The sequence below is a fragment of the Fukomys damarensis genome, unplaced genomic scaffold (genome assembly GCF_012274545.1).
Source record: "Fukomys damarensis isolate Sample0158 unplaced genomic scaffold, DMR_v1.0_HiC HiC_scaffold_37, whole genome shotgun sequence".
Classification (NCBI taxonomy): Eukaryota; Metazoa; Chordata; class Mammalia; order Rodentia; family Bathyergidae; genus Fukomys; species Fukomys damarensis.
In genome coordinates, this window is record NW_022900949.1 from 4,354,549 (window position 1) to 4,371,942 (window position 17,394).

General features: G+C 36.2%; 2 protein-coding genes across 2 annotated transcripts in view; both read right to left on the reverse strand.

Moving 5' to 3' along the window:
- The window catches only part of LOC104860580 (olfactory receptor 7D4), a 152,991-nt gene that overhangs the window by 7,712 nt on the left and 127,885 nt on the right, over positions 1-17,394 (reverse strand). The window lies entirely within an intron of this gene.
- Positions 5,941-6,947, reverse strand: LOC104876913 (olfactory receptor 7D4). The gene has a single exon (XM_010645150.3). The coding sequence runs from the start codon at positions 6,915-6,917 to the stop codon at positions 5,961-5,963; it is 957 nt and encodes a 318-aa protein (XP_010643452.1). The 5' UTR covers positions 6,918-6,947; the 3' UTR covers positions 5,941-5,960.

The window sequence follows — 17,394 nt, forward strand, 5'->3', positions numbered from 1 at the left end:
ATATATATATGCAGCAATTCTAACAAATGTAAAAATATAAAAGAAATACTAACAGATATGAAAAATAAAATAACCAGTAAGACAATTGTAGTGGGGGACTTCAATACTACACTATCACAGACACGTCAACTAGAAAAGAAAAATCAACCCAGAAATATCCGAATTGAACCAAACATTTTATCAAATTTTCTCAGTAGCTGTCTAGAGTATTCCATTCCATATCATTAGAATACACAGTCTTCTTAACTGCACATGGGATATTCTCCAAAATAGACTCATGGAACATGCTTAAGTTAATGCTAAGAAATGTAAATTATCCCACTCATGTTATTGGGCCATAGTGCAATGAAATTGAAAACCAATGTCAAAAGAGACCACAAGAACACCCTCCTGAACAACAGCCAAGTCATGGATGAAATTAAAGAAGAAATTAGACAATTTCAACAATGAAACAGTAATGCCAATATAACATGCCACAATTTATGGGAAACAAAGATATCATGGGTATCAGAGAAACTGATAACAGTGAAATCCCATACCAGTAAAAATGAGAAAACTCAAAAAAACACCCTAAAGTTGAACTTCAAACTTGTAGAAAGAGTTGGCAAGCACAAAGCTCACACAAGGGAGCAATTTTTAAAATTAAAAATTAATGCAATTGAGATTAAGAAAATAATACAAAGAATCAACTCATTAAAAAGTAGTTCTTTGAAAGATGAAATAAAATTTGTAAACCCTTAGCCAATCTTATTCAAATAATAAGAAGAAAAGATTCAAATCCATGCTATTAGGAAGGAAAAGGATGAAGATTTTATACCATGAACAGGTAGGACTCAAACTAGAGAATCAGGGGTGGTTTCAAATACACAAATCAAGAAATCTAACATATCATATCCACAGAGCCAAGGACAAAAATCACAGGATCATGTCAATAGATGCAGAAAATATATTTGTTGAAGTCCAACATCCATTCAGGATGAAACCCTACAGAAAACTGAAGTGGACATTTTCATCTCAATCTGATAAAAGCCATCGATGGCAAACCAACAGCCAGCATCCTACTAAATGGTCAAAAACTGAAAACTTTCACTCTAAAATCAGGAAGAAGACAAGGACATTACTATCATCCCTCCTATTGAATATACCTCGTGAAACATTAGATGGATGAATTAAACAGTAGAAATGAATGAAAATGGGAAAGAAAGAAGTTAAATTGTAACTATTTGCAGATGACATGTTACTCTACCATAATAAACCTCAAAAGATCCTTCAAGGACTTCTGGATTTAATAACTAAATGCAATTGCATAGCTGCTACAGTCAAAACTAAAAAATCAATAACATTCTTGTACAGAAATAAGAAACTTACTGAGAGAGAAATTAGAGAATCCACAACATTCACAAAATGCGAAGAAAGTGAAATGCGAATCAATCTAACAAAGGAAGTAAAAGATCTTTGCACTGAAAATTATAGTACTATGAAAAAAGTGATCAAAGAAGTTACCAGAATATGGAATGATAACCCTTGTTTGTGGGTAGGAAGAAACAGCATAGTAAAAAATGGCCATACTCCCAAAGTTGTTATACAGATTTAATGCAATCCCCAGTAAAATGTCACCAGAATTCCTCTTAGAAGTAGAGAAAACATTTCTAAAATTCATTTGGAACCAGAAGTACCTAGAATCGCAAGAAAAAAAAAAAGAAAAATTCTGTACAACAAAGGGAAGGCAGCGGGCATCACAATTTGTAAACTGAAAAATACTACAAAGCTACTGCTATACATATGATTTTTAAAAGAATAGTACTGTCAGATAAGGTAGACTCAAGGATCAGTGGAACAGATTAGGAAATGCAAAAACACTCCAAATATATTCAGCCACCTTTCCTTTGAGAAGGGGGCAATTATTTTCACTGGAAGAAAGACAGCCCTTGTAATAAACAGTGCTGGGACAACAGTTAACAATAACTATGTGCTGAAGACCGTAACTAGATCCATGTCTTTCACCATGTACTCAGCCAAAATCAAAATGGATCCAAAATCTAAATACTGTAATGGAAACACTAAATGTTCTGGAAGAAAAAATAGGTGGAACTCGTGACATAGATGGCATAGATGTAGGCAAACATTTTAGGAATAAAATCCCAACCGCACAAGAAATATTTTAAAAAATCAAGACGTGATATTTCATCTTATTCAAAATGCATTACACAGCAAAAGCAATCACAGACAGTGAAGCGACAACAAACAGTGTAAAAACGTTCTTTTCCAGCTGTTCTTCAGACAAAAGATGACTAAGATTTACAAAGAACAGGAAAAAATCAAATGCCTCACATTTAAAGACACTGTCCAAAACTAGTCATCCAAGGTGAATACACACTTTCATGAAGAAAACTGGCAAATGTGTGATAAAATGTTCACTATCACAGGTCATTTGTGATGTAAATTGAAGCAACACTGAGAGTCCACCTCACTCCACAAAGGATGGCTATTTCAAGAAATCAGCCAATATCTATGGCCAAGGGCCGAGGATTTAGCTCAGTGGTTTTGTTGCCTGCCTCACAAGCACAAGGTCCTGAGCTCAGTCCCTGAGACACAAAAAGAAACCACACCTTCGAAAACCATGGTGGGTGTTAACCCACTTTCTAGGTCCCCCTTTTGTCTCTCTTAGCTTTCTTTCTCTGAGGAAATCAGCCAGTAAAAAATGCTGGTGGAGCTGTTTGGAAAAAGGAGCCCATCTCCAATGTTAGGGGGAGTGTAGATTGGTGCAACCACTGTGGAAATCAGTGTGCGGATTCCTCAAAACACTAGGATTAGAGATTCCATTTGAGCTAGGTACCCCACTTCTCAGTGTCTTCCTGAAAGAATTAAAAGCATCACACCGCAGTTACATATGGACATCCATGTTTATAGTTTGCAATAGCTAAATCTTGGACAAATGTCCATCAACTGATGATTGGATATTAAAGACGTGTTTTTCCATATTTGGTTATTATTATTATTATGTACCAGGAATAAATCTCAGGACCTTGTGCTTGTGAGGCAGAAAATGTCACCACTGAGCTTTATCTCTGGCCCAAGATTTTTTAAAAGGTATCATTTCATTACTCAGCAATAAAGGACAAACTTGATCTATTTCTAAGGAAATGGATGTACCTGGAGACCATACGTGTATGTGAAGTAAATTGGACACACGTGCAAATAATGTGTTATTTCCCGCTTGTGACAAATAGAAAGTATAAATAGATTGTGAAATATAATAGACAATGTGAAACAGGAAGAAAATATCCAAATGGGAAGAGGCATGAGGGAGGAAAAGAAGGAAGAGGAAGAAGGAAAAATGAGAACAGAAAGAGAAAGCAGAAACAAAGCTTTTGTCAATAAAGACAGGAAGAAGAGCTAAAGGGAGGGGAGGGGAGTGGGAAAAATTAGAATCAAGATATATCATGCACAGGTATAAATTCTGTATGATTAAAGTGATCATTATCTAAAATGCAGCAATAAACTTAATTTTTTAAAAATGCATATGTATATTCCAATTACTGTGGCAACACTAATCACAATAGTCATTTTATGGATTCAACAAAATGTTCCTTATTAAGAAAATCGAGAATGATATGTGATTTATAGACACAATGCAACATAATAATACACACATAAAAAAGTAATTCTGAGCTTTGCTACAACTTGACAAACCCTTATAGCCATTAATCAAGTAAAACACACCAGGTATAAATAGAAAGCCACCACATGAGCACATTTATATGTGCACAGAGGAAAGGATATTTCCTAGGGACAGTGTAAAGTGATGAGGAAGAGAGGCTGTGGTATGCAGAATCAGATGTTATTTGGAGAAAGCACGCAAGAGTTCAGTTAAGGTTTTCAAGCTATCTAATGTACATTATGGAGAATACAGTAAATAATAAAATGTACACTTGACAAAAGTAGAAAGCTCTCTCATGAAATGCTTGAAGCATTTATGAAATATCATCTGAGAAGGGCAGAACATGCAGAGCACAAGTTATCACAACAATAAATGTTACAAGTAAGAAAGAAAAGTACAATCTATGATATTGTCAGATACTTTCTTCATGATAAATATGTGTTATGCAAAAAAGGGAAGAAAAATGACTTCCAGTTGTTTGATTTTGCTTTTCCATTTGTCTTATGTATGCCATTTTGCAATAAAAGTTTATTTTTAAAATTCCATTATGGAAATCAATACAGAGACGCCTCAAAGAATTGGTATTAGAGGTTCCATTTGACTCAGCCACCCCTCTGCTGGGTATCTTTTCAAAAGAATTAAAAGAATCATACCACAGTAATATATGCACACCCATGTTCATAGCTGAGCAGTTTGTAATAGCTGAAACTTGGAAACAGCCCATTTGCCCATCAGTTGGAGACTGGATATAGAAGATGTGGTTTTTCTATAAAATGAAATACTACTTAGCCATAAAGAATGAGAAACTAGAGACATTCATGGGAAAATGGATGCATACTGAGGTTACACTCTTAAGTGAAATAAATATATCACACGCGTAAATACTGAATACTTTGTTGTGAAAAATTATAATTGTACAACATATCCTAATGGTATAATTGACAATGTGAAATAGGAAGAAAAGGGCTAAACGTGCTGGGGAAGTGGGAAGGGAAGGGGAACGGAAATAAGGGAAAAGAAAAAAAAACCTGAAAAAATGAAAAAATGGAAATAAAGTATTTGTAAATAGGGAAGATAGCAGGGTCTGAAGGGCGGGCCAAGGTATGGGGGAAAAATGAGCAAAAAGACCTGTCATGTAAAGGTACAAGATTCCAATGATGAATGTAACTCTACTGTACCATAGACCTAAAAAGTACCAAGAAACTCAAAAAATAAAATTAAATAAAATAGAAAATGTGTAACTCCAGCTAGAATGTGATGAAATCAGAACTTGGATTACAATTTTAAATGTGTAAGCTACAATGAACGACAGTCTGTAGATTTCTCACAAAGTCAAAAATAATAATGCCCTGTAATAGAGCTCACCCTATATGTGCCATTGAAATAGTTTTTAATAATATAACCGTAAATTGCATGCCAATGTGATCAGGCTTTAAGAAATGTATTGTGAAGCAATTGTTTCATTTGCAGACAAATTGTAACATAAATTTATAATGAAATATCATTCGGTATAGAAATGAGAAATAGCTTAACATAAACTCATAATGCATTAAAGAAAAGCGAAATAATGAAGGAATGAAGTGAGGGAGAAAGGAAAAATGAAAGAAGCGAGGAAGGGAGGAAGGAAAAATGATTGAATCACAAGCGATGAAGTTATCTCTCAAGTTAAGCTACACGTTTCAGCACTATGAATCATATGAATGCAGCTGCTCTCAAAGCCAGATACCACCTTTGCAGTCTAAAATCCAATTTTTGTTATTATAACTAGTGGGAGAGCAGAGAGAAGCATGTCATGTTCCAGTTATGGTCCTCTCCGATTTCAGTCTGTTCCTTTCAGTAATTATATGAATGAGAGAAATATTTGAAAGAACAATTTTAGAAGGAAGATATCCATGGGAAACAATAAGTACAGTCTTGGTACATCAAACGTTTTTTCTCTGATGACTTTCCTTCTATATCTTTGGGAAAAATAGAAACATAACCAAATTGAGGTGAGGTACAGTAATATCCAAAGAATTTTTGAGGAAAACATGCCAGCACTTGATATAAGCTCTTTATGCCTAGTTGAACATCTCACAAATGCCTGTAACACATCTCACCAAGTTTGGAAATTTATGCATCATAAAAGGTAGCAAAAGCTTCAGAAAGTTACTAGGATTTGTCTGCAGGCACAGAAATAGAAAGGTACATCAAAGCAGAGTCATGGGGAAAAGAAAAATTTAAACATAACCCTTAGAGAATACAAACAACCACAAAATAAAATTTACATTTCGCTCAGAGGACACAACATCCACTTAGTTCAGAGGTCAATGATCCATGGATGACAGGAGGCTGCTCTGCTGAAGAGTCTTGCCGTGGCCCCCTTCACTTCGTTGTTCCTCAGGCTGTAGATGAAGGGGTTCAGCATAGGTGTGACCACATTGTACATCACAGAGGCAACAGTGCTGCTTTGGGTAGAAAGAGTGGTGGAAGAACTGAGGTACACACCAAATCCTGTCCCATAGAACAAGGACACCACACAGAGGTGAGACCCACAGGTGGAAAATGCTTTATACCTGCTCACAGAAGAGGACATCCTCAGTATGGAGGAGATGATGAGAAAGTAGGAGAAGAGAATCCCAGTGACAGAAAACACACCCAACACGGCAGTCATCACATAGAGAAAGATGTTGTTGATGAGGGAGTCCGAGCTGGCCACCTTGAGCATCTCACTCAATTCACAGAAGAAATGAGGGATTTCAGTTCCTATGGAGAAGGTCAGTTGTTTCAGTAGTAGAATATGAATCAGGGAGACCCAGAACATGATGACCCAAGATACCAGAAGCAGATGGCAACAGAACTCGGGGTTCATGATGACTGTGTATTTCAAGGGGTAGCAGATAGCCACAAAGCGGTCAAAAGCCATCACAGTCAGGAGAAAACTATCCATGCCAAGAAAAATATTGAAAAAATAAACCTGAGTGAGGCACTGTATGTAAGAGATGCCTTTGTCCTTTGTTTGGATGTTCACCAGCATTTTTGGGACCGTGGAGGAAGTTAACCAGATGTCAATGAAGGAAAGGTTGGAGAGGAAGAAGTACATGGGGGTGCGGAGGTGGGAGTCAGAGCTGGCAGCTGCAATGATGAGCACGTTTCCGACCACAGTGATGAGGTACATGGCCAGGAACAGTGCAAAGAGAAGAGGTTGCAATATAGGATCATCTGAGAGGCCCAGCAGAAGGAAGTGTGATGCACCTGTCCTGTTCTCTGCTCCCATGTAGCTGGTGTATCTCCTGAGGAAGGAAGGAAAAGCACAACGTTCCAGGAGCAGACATTCAGGACCTCCGCTAGTCGGAACATTACACAGTCATTCATGAATGTTTATCTATTCCATTTTGCACTGATTCCTGCCACTAAATGATGCCCCAGCCATGAGGCCCTCCATTTCGCTTTCAAAGTGTGTACTTATTAAGACTTTCTCTAAGTTGTGAAAATTTCTTTTATCATTGACTCAATAATCCTTCTGTTGAACTCTACATGCATTAGTTAATTTCAGACATAGCTCATTCAAAAAATCTTGAATTCATATCTTGGTGCTCTTCATGCTTCTTTAAGCACTATGATATATTCAAGAAATATATCTTGAATTCAAATCATTTTTATTCTGCAACTTGACCCTACACACTAACCAAGTACGTCTCTCTAGTACCTTACTGTGTCTTTATAAAATTGTGGCATTGCTGTCATCTTACTTGCAATGTTTTAAACTGCCTTTGTGTGCAGAGTCTTGGTAAATGACAACAGTTACTTTTGTTATTATCACTGTTAAAGTTATTTCAGAACTCCTCCAGTGTGATATTTTGGGTCTATACGTCCCATATAAAGTCACATCCACGACTTTAGAAAGGAGATGTTGAATCAGACTTTTTGGAACGAAGTTGGGCACCACCAAAAAAAAACCATGTCTCTTCAGTAAGTTATTGAAATTCTCTTTAGCACAGGTACCTCATCTTTGCAGCAGGAGTTGTAAGAATTCGCTGCAGGATAGGAATGAAGGCAAACTTCCATGACGTGGTCCAATGTTTATACTGTGCTTGTACCTACAAAGGGCATTTAATAATTTGAGCTTCTGTTCTAAATGACTGAGTCAGTCTCACTTGAATGTATATCTCTTATCAATATAACTCTTATACTGAGACCACCATCAATAATGGAATTCTTCATATAATTATGTGTGTATTACCTCTTTGACTGCCCTACAGCACTCCTATCTAATGAGGATCCCTATAGGACTTTCTTTCAGAGAGTGCCTGCTGGATTTAGTCTTCCAAGAGGAAAATGTTCTGCAGTACATTGATAAGAAGAGTAAACAAACCTACACCACAATTAAAAGCAAACAGAAGACAAGTATGATTGTCGTCGTTTATATGTGTGCTCCTGTGTGGAGTGGATTGAATGAAAATCCCAGGTTCAATGGCCAAAATGTGTAGTTGATGAATTTCATTAAAATATTCAAAAGTGATATAAACCAATTCACTCTAGAAAAATAAAAAAGATGAGATACATGTTTAGCATCCCCATGATAACCAAGGCCAATACTATCAAGACCTAAAGCATGGCTATTACTTCCAAGCAGAACAATGTCACTGAGAATCAATGTATGCTGCAGGAATACATAGGAGGGTCTTCCCTGAAAGAAGAATGTATGGCATGTGAGAGGAAGGATGACTCACTGTTAATCATGGAAAGTAAATAAGATGGAAAGACTCTAGGTTCAGAGAATGGAATGTGTGATTGCTTGAACACAGAGTAAATTTGCACAGGAGACTTAAGAGACAAGTATGATGGAGAGCAGGGGATTAGGGCCAAGTGGGAAAAAAGGTCAAGAGTAACATTTAAAATCTTATTTATGACCCTCTCAAATTTAGTAAATTCATGCTTGTTTCTGGGTCTGAGATTTGCCTCATCATGTACCTCTCCAGGTAATTATATAGGGCCTGTCACTGTGAGGATACTGGACAAATCAAACTGTTGGAAGTATGATGAACATCAGTACCAAAATGTCCACTATGATGCAAAATAGAAATCGTCTGACCTATTATAAGCCTCAGTATAAGTGACTAACAAAATTAGGTAAAATGTGTTAATATCTACTCTCCACGAAAAGTACCAGACTTACAAGCAAAACCAACTGTGGGAATGAAGGACATAGATATTTGTAAATATAATTCCTTGAGCACCTAGGTCAATAAACTGAATTTAAAACCAGAGCCATAATATCTAATCTGCACTTCACAAAACTTAACCGACAGTACTCAGGGCATTATCCAGGGCTGAGAATAATGGTAAATAAGGAAACCAAGGACAATTCCCTATCTCAATCATTAATAGCCATTTCAAACCACATGTAACAGGAGATCGTTACATTAAAAGGCTACTGTGTGTTAAATTCATGAACACGCAAATGCTGTCTCCTCCAACTTCAATCACACAATATTTTCCTTACCCTTTAAAGGGGTTGATAAAATGAGAAAAAACTTAGATTCAGCATGGAGCATCAGAAATAATGACATTATCGATTGGTGGTATTAGAAACACGGAGAAGTGATAACTACAATCCTATAGGATGCAGCCTATCGGTAATTCAAATTTCCAGTGATAACAGAACACTGAAGAAATTCCTAAATAAATTTAGAAAAAAATGGCTAATAGCTCATGCATAATAGATCTTTGGTGAGTAGTTGATAAATGAATAACTGGATGCAGAAATTCTGAAAGGAGTCTATACTTTAGAGATAAGAGTTGGAACCCTCCAGGAAATACCTCTTATTGGAGAAGGGCTTTAAATTCCAAAGAGTGAGGTGAAGAAAATAGAACAAAGCAGGAAAAGAAGCAATGGTATAAAAGCCCTCCAAAGTGCACATACTTTACCTTCATAATCTACAGAAATATAGGAATTTCCCAGTGTCATTATTTGAAAGGGGAAGATTGTTACCCACCTTCTAACTGTACCTGCCCTCCCTGTGATGCCCAGACTCTGTCCAGCAGTTGTCACTGAAGCTTGCTCTTTGCCGCCTTCTTTGCACAGGAAGCCCACATGCATGGGTTTGCATGGAGGCTCAGACCATTCGAGTACAGATACCGTGGGACTTTCTTAAATTTTCTACAGTCTTGAGTTTGGAATTCTCAGATCTCCTCATTAAATAAATTGTTCTTTTTTTTTCCCCATTTGCCAAACATTTCATCTCCCCTGGGGCACAAAAAATATAACAAAGTGAGTTTTTCATAATTGTATGTGTCTGAAAGCAATGGCAGGTGAACATAGTTCTATCACTTTCAAGAATGTTTTGTTTTGCCTTTGTTCTTGTGAAGAAGTCATAGGTATCCCCTGAAAAAATTTTAATTTCTGTAGAGAACCAGTTTTGGGAACCATCTCTTAACAATATTTGGAGATTTTAGAAATCATTTCATATTGATAAATTTATGGGAGATAAGTTCTTGCTTATACATTTTCTTTAATATTCTTGTTTTTCAAAATCATTCATTTTCTATATAGTAATTTATATTGCAGAAAAAACTATACCTATGTGTGACAAAAGTTATATCTTGCAAAAGTTATATCTAAAAATATTAGCCTTTGCATCACCTCATCTGTTATCACTTTTATGGAGGAATGCATGCCATGAGTTGAATATTTTTCAAGAATCCAACATATTAGGGCCAGGGATATAACACAGTGGTTCAACCCCTGCTTCGCAAGTGTTCAATCCCGAGTACAATAATAATAATAATCCAATATATTATGTGCCTCATGAGTTAATAGAATTGAAGTGGAATTTCTCATTCTGCTCAATGTTTTGCACATTTCACTGAAATGTTTCTCTGCCTTTTTCTGTTTGATTGGCCTCTCTAAAATATTTAGCTTAATTTTTTATGAGGCAGTTTACATTTTCCCCTGTGGTTTCAGTCACACCAGAGCATTTTCTTTTCACTTCTGCTATATTTCCTTGGTTGGCATTAACTTTGAAGTCATCCATCAAGGTGTACATATTTGAAGAAGGGGCTACTTAAATTGCACATTCAACAGAATGGCTTTGCCTTCTATTGCTTCTCCAAGAAAGTCTGTCCAGAGATTCTGAGCAGCCAACGTGGTGTGGTCTTTATGTGTGCTTTGCTGGGACCAATGTAGCATTAGGAAGGGTGTGGAGCCTCAGATCACTGCTGCCAGTAAAGTGCCAGGCTAGAATTGTATGGCCATTGAGGCTGGCAGAGCACCGAAGTATATACAAAGCCTCATAGTCAATGAGGCTGGCACAGTTCTGGCACAGCTCCCACTGCTGTGATGCTTTTCTGTCACTGAGGTTTTTCTGGAGCCCAAAGCCAATATACTTAATAGGTAGTGAGGCTGACCATAGATGAAGTCTGCCTTTCCAGGGTAACAGACCAATACCTGGTGTTCAGTTACCTGTAAGGATTCAGTCTATGAAAATCAGACTTTTTTCAAGGGATTTCCTATTTCTGAGTTTTAATATTGCAGCCCCAGAGGTATGGTCTAAGTCAATGTACCTTATTGAAATTCTTCCATCCAACTTGGATGATCCTTTCTCTATGTCTTATACTACAGAAGTTTGGATACGGTTGATGTGAGTTGCAGAAAACTGTCTTTCCTTTTCATCTTTTACTATTCTTAAAGTATGACTGAGGGTTGTGATCCTTCAAATGATTAATTCAGTACTTAGGACATTATTTTGCTGTACAGATGTTTATGGATAGTGAAACCATGAACTCAATATCTCCACCCAGTGTTTTCTTCCAAAAACAATCATCAAGACAATTCTTGGGAATCTAAAGGTGCCAGAAGACTGTTTTGCCTGGCGAGGCCAAAGACCACATCTGGGAGGGATTTAATAAACATTTGTTAATTGCTGATAAACACATCACTGGGAAGCACCTTGCCCACCATACCAGGAGAGACTTCAAAGAAGAAGGAAACAGCAAACAGTGCTTTCTCCCTGAGCTCTGTCTCACTGGAGAGGGGGAGTGCAGATTCTGTGGGAATACTGGTGACCACAGAGGCTTCCATGGAGGATCTTTTCAATGGAATAGAGCAATGAACACAGCAGACTGCAGTGACTGGATGTGGCTGATGCTTTCGTTGTTGCTGATCATAATATTTTAGCAAGATAACATGTAGTTCTATTAGAATGCTCTCTCTGTTGTGCCAAGACTGAAATAGCCTACAGGTCATAAACAATACTATAGATCAATGCCAAAGATCCAGGGGTAGGCCATATGGACAGCAACTTCTCATGCTTAATAATTAGAGTGGTAGGATCTTACAACAGATTCAAAATAAAGAAATAGCTACAACTGGAAGACATCTCTGAGTAGTCATTTTTAAGGGTTTTAAATACTAGCAATAAAGCTATTTGCCATAAGCAATTTGCAAGCATCAACCCAGAATTTGAACATAAATAGAAATATAGAAGTTAAATAGAAAATGAGAAGACATGTAAGCAAAATGCAACCCCAAACATCCAGCTTATCAAAGGCAAACCCAGGGGGAAATGTGATGAAACACTTAAAAACCAACACTCATAGACTCCCTGAAGTGGTAATAGCAGAAGTATTAAAGCAGATGAATGAGGTTCTAGATAAAAATTAAAGCAGAAATAGCTTCTCGGGGAATTACAGAGATGTTGACCATAACGAAAGACATGGTATTCACTCCAGAGTAGATACACATTAAAAAAAAAAAACCGCGAGATTAAGAAAATGACAGAAACTAAGAACACCCAAACTATGAAAGAAATGGGACCCATGAAATATTCAAATAGATATCCATATTTAAAATGTCATTGAAAGTATATGCAGCAAAGTGAAAAAAGTGAAGATAGAATATCAGATACATCAGACAGGATTGCAGTTTTTGATCATGGGAAGTGTTATTTCTCAAGCAAAGGACATAAAAACAGTCAATCCAACAGCTACTAGATGATGCAAAGGAAAATAAGTTTGATCAGAGTGAATGAAAAACAGAAGATCGCACAAAATACATAAAAAAGTTGTTACAAAGGTAAAGGCAGAAAACTTCACAACCAGTGGAAAAGAGTTTATCATACAGGTAAGTGAGGTGTATAGAATATCAGGTATCCATGACCAAAACAATTTTACACAAAGACACATAATAGTCAAGATTCCAGAAATTAAACACAGGAATAGAATATTAAAAGTTGTTAGAAAAAAGAAATGAATTATGTACCCAAGAAAGCCCATCTGAATCATAGCAGACTTCTCAATACAAACCCTCAAGTCAAGGTGAGCTTGAAGTATGTCAAGCTCTGAAAGAAAAGTGCCAACCCAGATCAATGTACCCAAACAAAACTATCCTCAAAATTGATGGAGAAATAATATACATTCACACCCCCCCATACACCAATTGAAAAACGATTTTTATTCATGACCACCAAAGCAGATATCCAGAATGTTCTGAAAGACACTCTAGAGAGAGATATTGAGGACTACAACTCCACAAAACTAAACAGATGGAATCCACCAGTTGAGGCAAGCAAATAAACAAAGGGGCGGGAAGGAATAACATAAAAATAACAAGACAAGGATAAGTCAATAAATGTCAGTTATACCTATCAATGTAAATGGTCTCTACTCACCAAGCAAAAGAAACAGACTAGCAGAATGGATCAAGATATGCTGCCTAAAAGAAGCACATTTAATTAAAAAAGAAATTCATAGAATGAAAATCAAAAGATGCAAGACAATATTTAACGCAGGAAACAAGAAAAAAGCAGGGATGGCTGTTCTATTTGCAGACAAAGTAGATTTCAAGCCAAGATTGCCTGACAGGTACAAACAAGGTCACTACATCCTTGTAAGAGAGCAATCCAAGAGAAGGAGATAGCAATCATAAATATGTATAGACAGCAAATGCTAACACATCTAAATTTATAAAAGAAATACTAACAGACATGAAAAATCAAATAAGCACTAAGACAATTGTAGTGGGGGACCTCAATACTCCACACCACAAATAGGCACATCAACTAGAAAAAATTCAACCTGGATATATCAGAATTGAACCAAACATTTGAACAAATGATCCCAGTAGCTGTGTAGAGTGTTCTACTCTATACCATTAGAATACACATTCTTCTTAACTGCACCTGGGATATTCTCCAAAATAGACTCATGGAACATACTTAAGTTAATGCTAAGAAATGTAAATTATCCCACTCATGTTATTGGGTCATAGTGCAATGAAATTGAAAACCAATATCAAAAGAAACCACAAGAAACTCATAAACACATAGAAATTAAATAACACCCTCCTGAACAACTACTAGGTCACAGAAGAAGTTAAAGAAATTAGACACTTTCAACAATTAAACAGTAATACCAATATAACATAGCACAATTTATGCAAAACAAAGATACCATAACTACAAGAGAAATTTATAGCAGTGAATTAACATACCAGTAAGAAATAGCAAACTCAAATAAACATCCCAATGTTAAATATCAAACTTCTAGGAAAAGATAGTAAGCCCAAAGCTTACACAAGTGAACAAATATGAAAAATTAGAAATTTATGCAATTGAGTTTAAGAAAACAATACAAAGAATCAACTAATCAAAAGGTAGTTCTTTGAAAGATGAAATACAATTTGTAAACCCTTAAGCAATCTTATTCAAATAACAAAATAAAACAAAAAGCTTCAAATCCATGCTATTAGAAATGAAAAGGATAAACATTTTATACCATGAACAGGTAGGACTCATACTAGAGAATCATGAGTTGTTTTACACACACAAATCAATAAATCTAACACGTCATATCCACAGAGCCAAGGACAAAAATCACAGGATCGTGTCAATAGATGCAGAAAAAGTATTTGGTGAAGCCCAACATCCATTCATGATAAAACCCTACAGAAAACTGGAGTGGACATTTTCATCTCAATCTGATGAAAGCCATCTATGACAAAGCAACAGCCAGCATCCTACTAAATGGTCAAAAACTGAAAATGTTCACACTAAAGTCAGGAAGAAGACACGGACATCTACTATCATCCCTCCTATTCAATATACTTTGTGAAACATTAGATGGATGAATTAAACAATAGAAATGAATGAAAATGGGAAAGAAAGAAGTTAAATTATTACTATTTCAGATGACATATTACTCTATCATAGTAAACCTCAAAAGCTCCTTCAAAGACTTCTAGATTTAATAACTCAATTCAATTGCATAGCTGATAGTCAAAACTAAAAAATCAATAACATTCTTGTACAGAAATAAGCAACTTACAGAGAGAGAAATTAGAGAATCCACAACATTCACAAAGCGCAAAAAAAGGGAAATACTTAGGAATCAAGATAACAAAGGAAGTAAAAGATCTTTACACTGAAAATTACAGTACTATGGAAAAAGAGATCAAAGAGATTATCAGAATATGGAAAGATAACCCTTGCTTGTGGGTAGGAAAAAACTGCATAGTAAAAAATGGCGATACACCCAAAATTGTTATACAGATTTAATGCAATCCCCAGTAAAATGTCACCAGAATGCCTCATAGAAGTAGAGAAAACATTTCTAAAACTCTTTTGTAACCAGAAGTACCTAGAATAGCAAAAAAAAAATTCTGGACAACAAAGGGAAGGTAGTGGGCATCACAATTTGTAAACTGAAAAATACTACAAAGCTACTGCTATATGTATGATTTTTTAAAGAATAGTACTATCAAAAAAGGTAGACTCAAGGACCAGTGGAACAGATTAGGAAATGCAAAAACACTCCAAACATATTCAGCCAACTTAACTTGGACAAGGGGGCTATTATTTTCACTGGAAGAAAGATAGTCCTTGTAATAAAAAGTGCTGGATGAACAGTAAAATATACCTTCGTGCTGAAGAGTGAAACTGGATCCATGCCTCTCACCATGCACTCAGCTAAAATCAAAATGGTTAAAAAAATCTAAATACTGAAATGGAAACACTAAATGTGTAGAAGAAAAAAATAGGTGGAACTCGTGACATAGATGGCCTAGATGTAGGCAAACATTTTAGGAACAAACTCCAAACCGCACAAGAAATATTTTTGAAAAATCAAGACGTGATATTTCATCTTATTCAAAAGGCTTTGCACAGCAAAAGCAATCATTGACAGTGAAGCGACAAAAACAGTAGAAAAATGTTCTTTTCCAGCTGTTCCTCAGAAAAATATGACTACCTAAGATTTATAAAGAACAGGAAAAGATCAAATGCCCCAAATTTAAAGACACTATCCAAAACTAGTCATCTGAGGTGAATACAAACTTTCATGAAGAAGAAGTAAAATTGGCAAGTAAATATTTGATAAAATGTTCACTGTCACGGATCATTTGAGATGTAAAATCAAGCAATGGTGAGAGTCCACCTCACTCCAGAAAGAATGGCTATTTCAAGAAATCAGTCAAGGGCCACGGATGTAGCTCAGTGGTTCTATTGCCTGCTTTGGAAGCAAAAAGTCCTGAATTCGGTCCCTGCAACACAAAAAGAAACCACACCTTTGAAAATTACGGTGGGTGGGAATCCATTTTCAGGTCCCCCTTCTGTCTCTCTTAGACAGAAGCTTTCTCTGAAGAAATCAGCCAGTAAAAATGCTGGTGGGGCTGTTTGGAAAAAGGAGCACTTCTCCACTGTTGTGGGGAGTGTAGATTGGTGCAACCACTGTGGAAATCAGTGTGCGGATTCCTCAAAACACTAGGATTAGAGGTTCCATTTGAGCTAGCTACCCCACTTCTCAGTGTCTTCCTGAAAGAATTAAAACCATCACACGACAGTTACATATGGACATCCATGTTTATAGTTTGTAATAGCTAAATCTTGGACAAATGTCCATCAACTGATGAATGGATATAAAAGATGCGCTTTTACATATTTGGTTATTATTATAATTATTATGTACCAGGAATAAAACTCAGGACCTTGTGCTTGTGAAGCAGACAACGGCACCACAGACCTTAATCCCTGTTCGGAGATGTGTTTTTTAAAGTACTGTTTCATTACTCAGCCATAAAGAAGGACGAACTTGATCTATTTCTAAGGAAATGGATGTACCTGGAGACGATACTCGTACGTGAAGTAAACTGGACACACGTGTGCTAATATTGTGTTATTTCCCTCTTATGACAAATAGAAAAAATAAATAAAGATTGCAATATATAATAGACAATGTGAAACAGAAAGAAAATATCCAAATGGGAAGAAGCACGAGGGAGGAAAAGAACGAAGAGAAAAAAGGGAATGCAAGAACAGAAAGAGAAAATGGAAACAAAGCTTTTGTCAATAAAGACCGGAAGAAGGGCTGAAGGGAGAGGAGTGGAGTGGGAAAGATTAGAATCAAGATATATCATACACAGGTATAAATTCTATATGATGAAAGTAATCATTATCTAAATTGTAGCAATAAACTTAAGTTTTTAAAAATGGATATGTACATTCCTATTACTGTGGCAACATTATTCACAATAGTCATGGCACAGATTCAACAAAATGTTAATTAGTAAGTAAATGGACAATGCTATGTCATTTATAGACACAATGAAACATAATAATAGACGCATAAAAATATAATCTTGAGCTTTGGTACAACTTGAACAATCCTTATAACTGTAAATCAAGTAAAACACACCAGGTATAAATAGACAACCACCACATGAGCACATTTATATGTGGACATAGAAAAGCATAATTCCT

Bases quoted from the DNA above. Each gene is read 5' to 3' on its own strand.
- LOC104876913 (XM_010645150.3), bottom strand. From the start codon at position 6,917: ATGGGAGCAGAGAACAGGACAGGTGCATCACACTTCCTTCTGCTGGGC.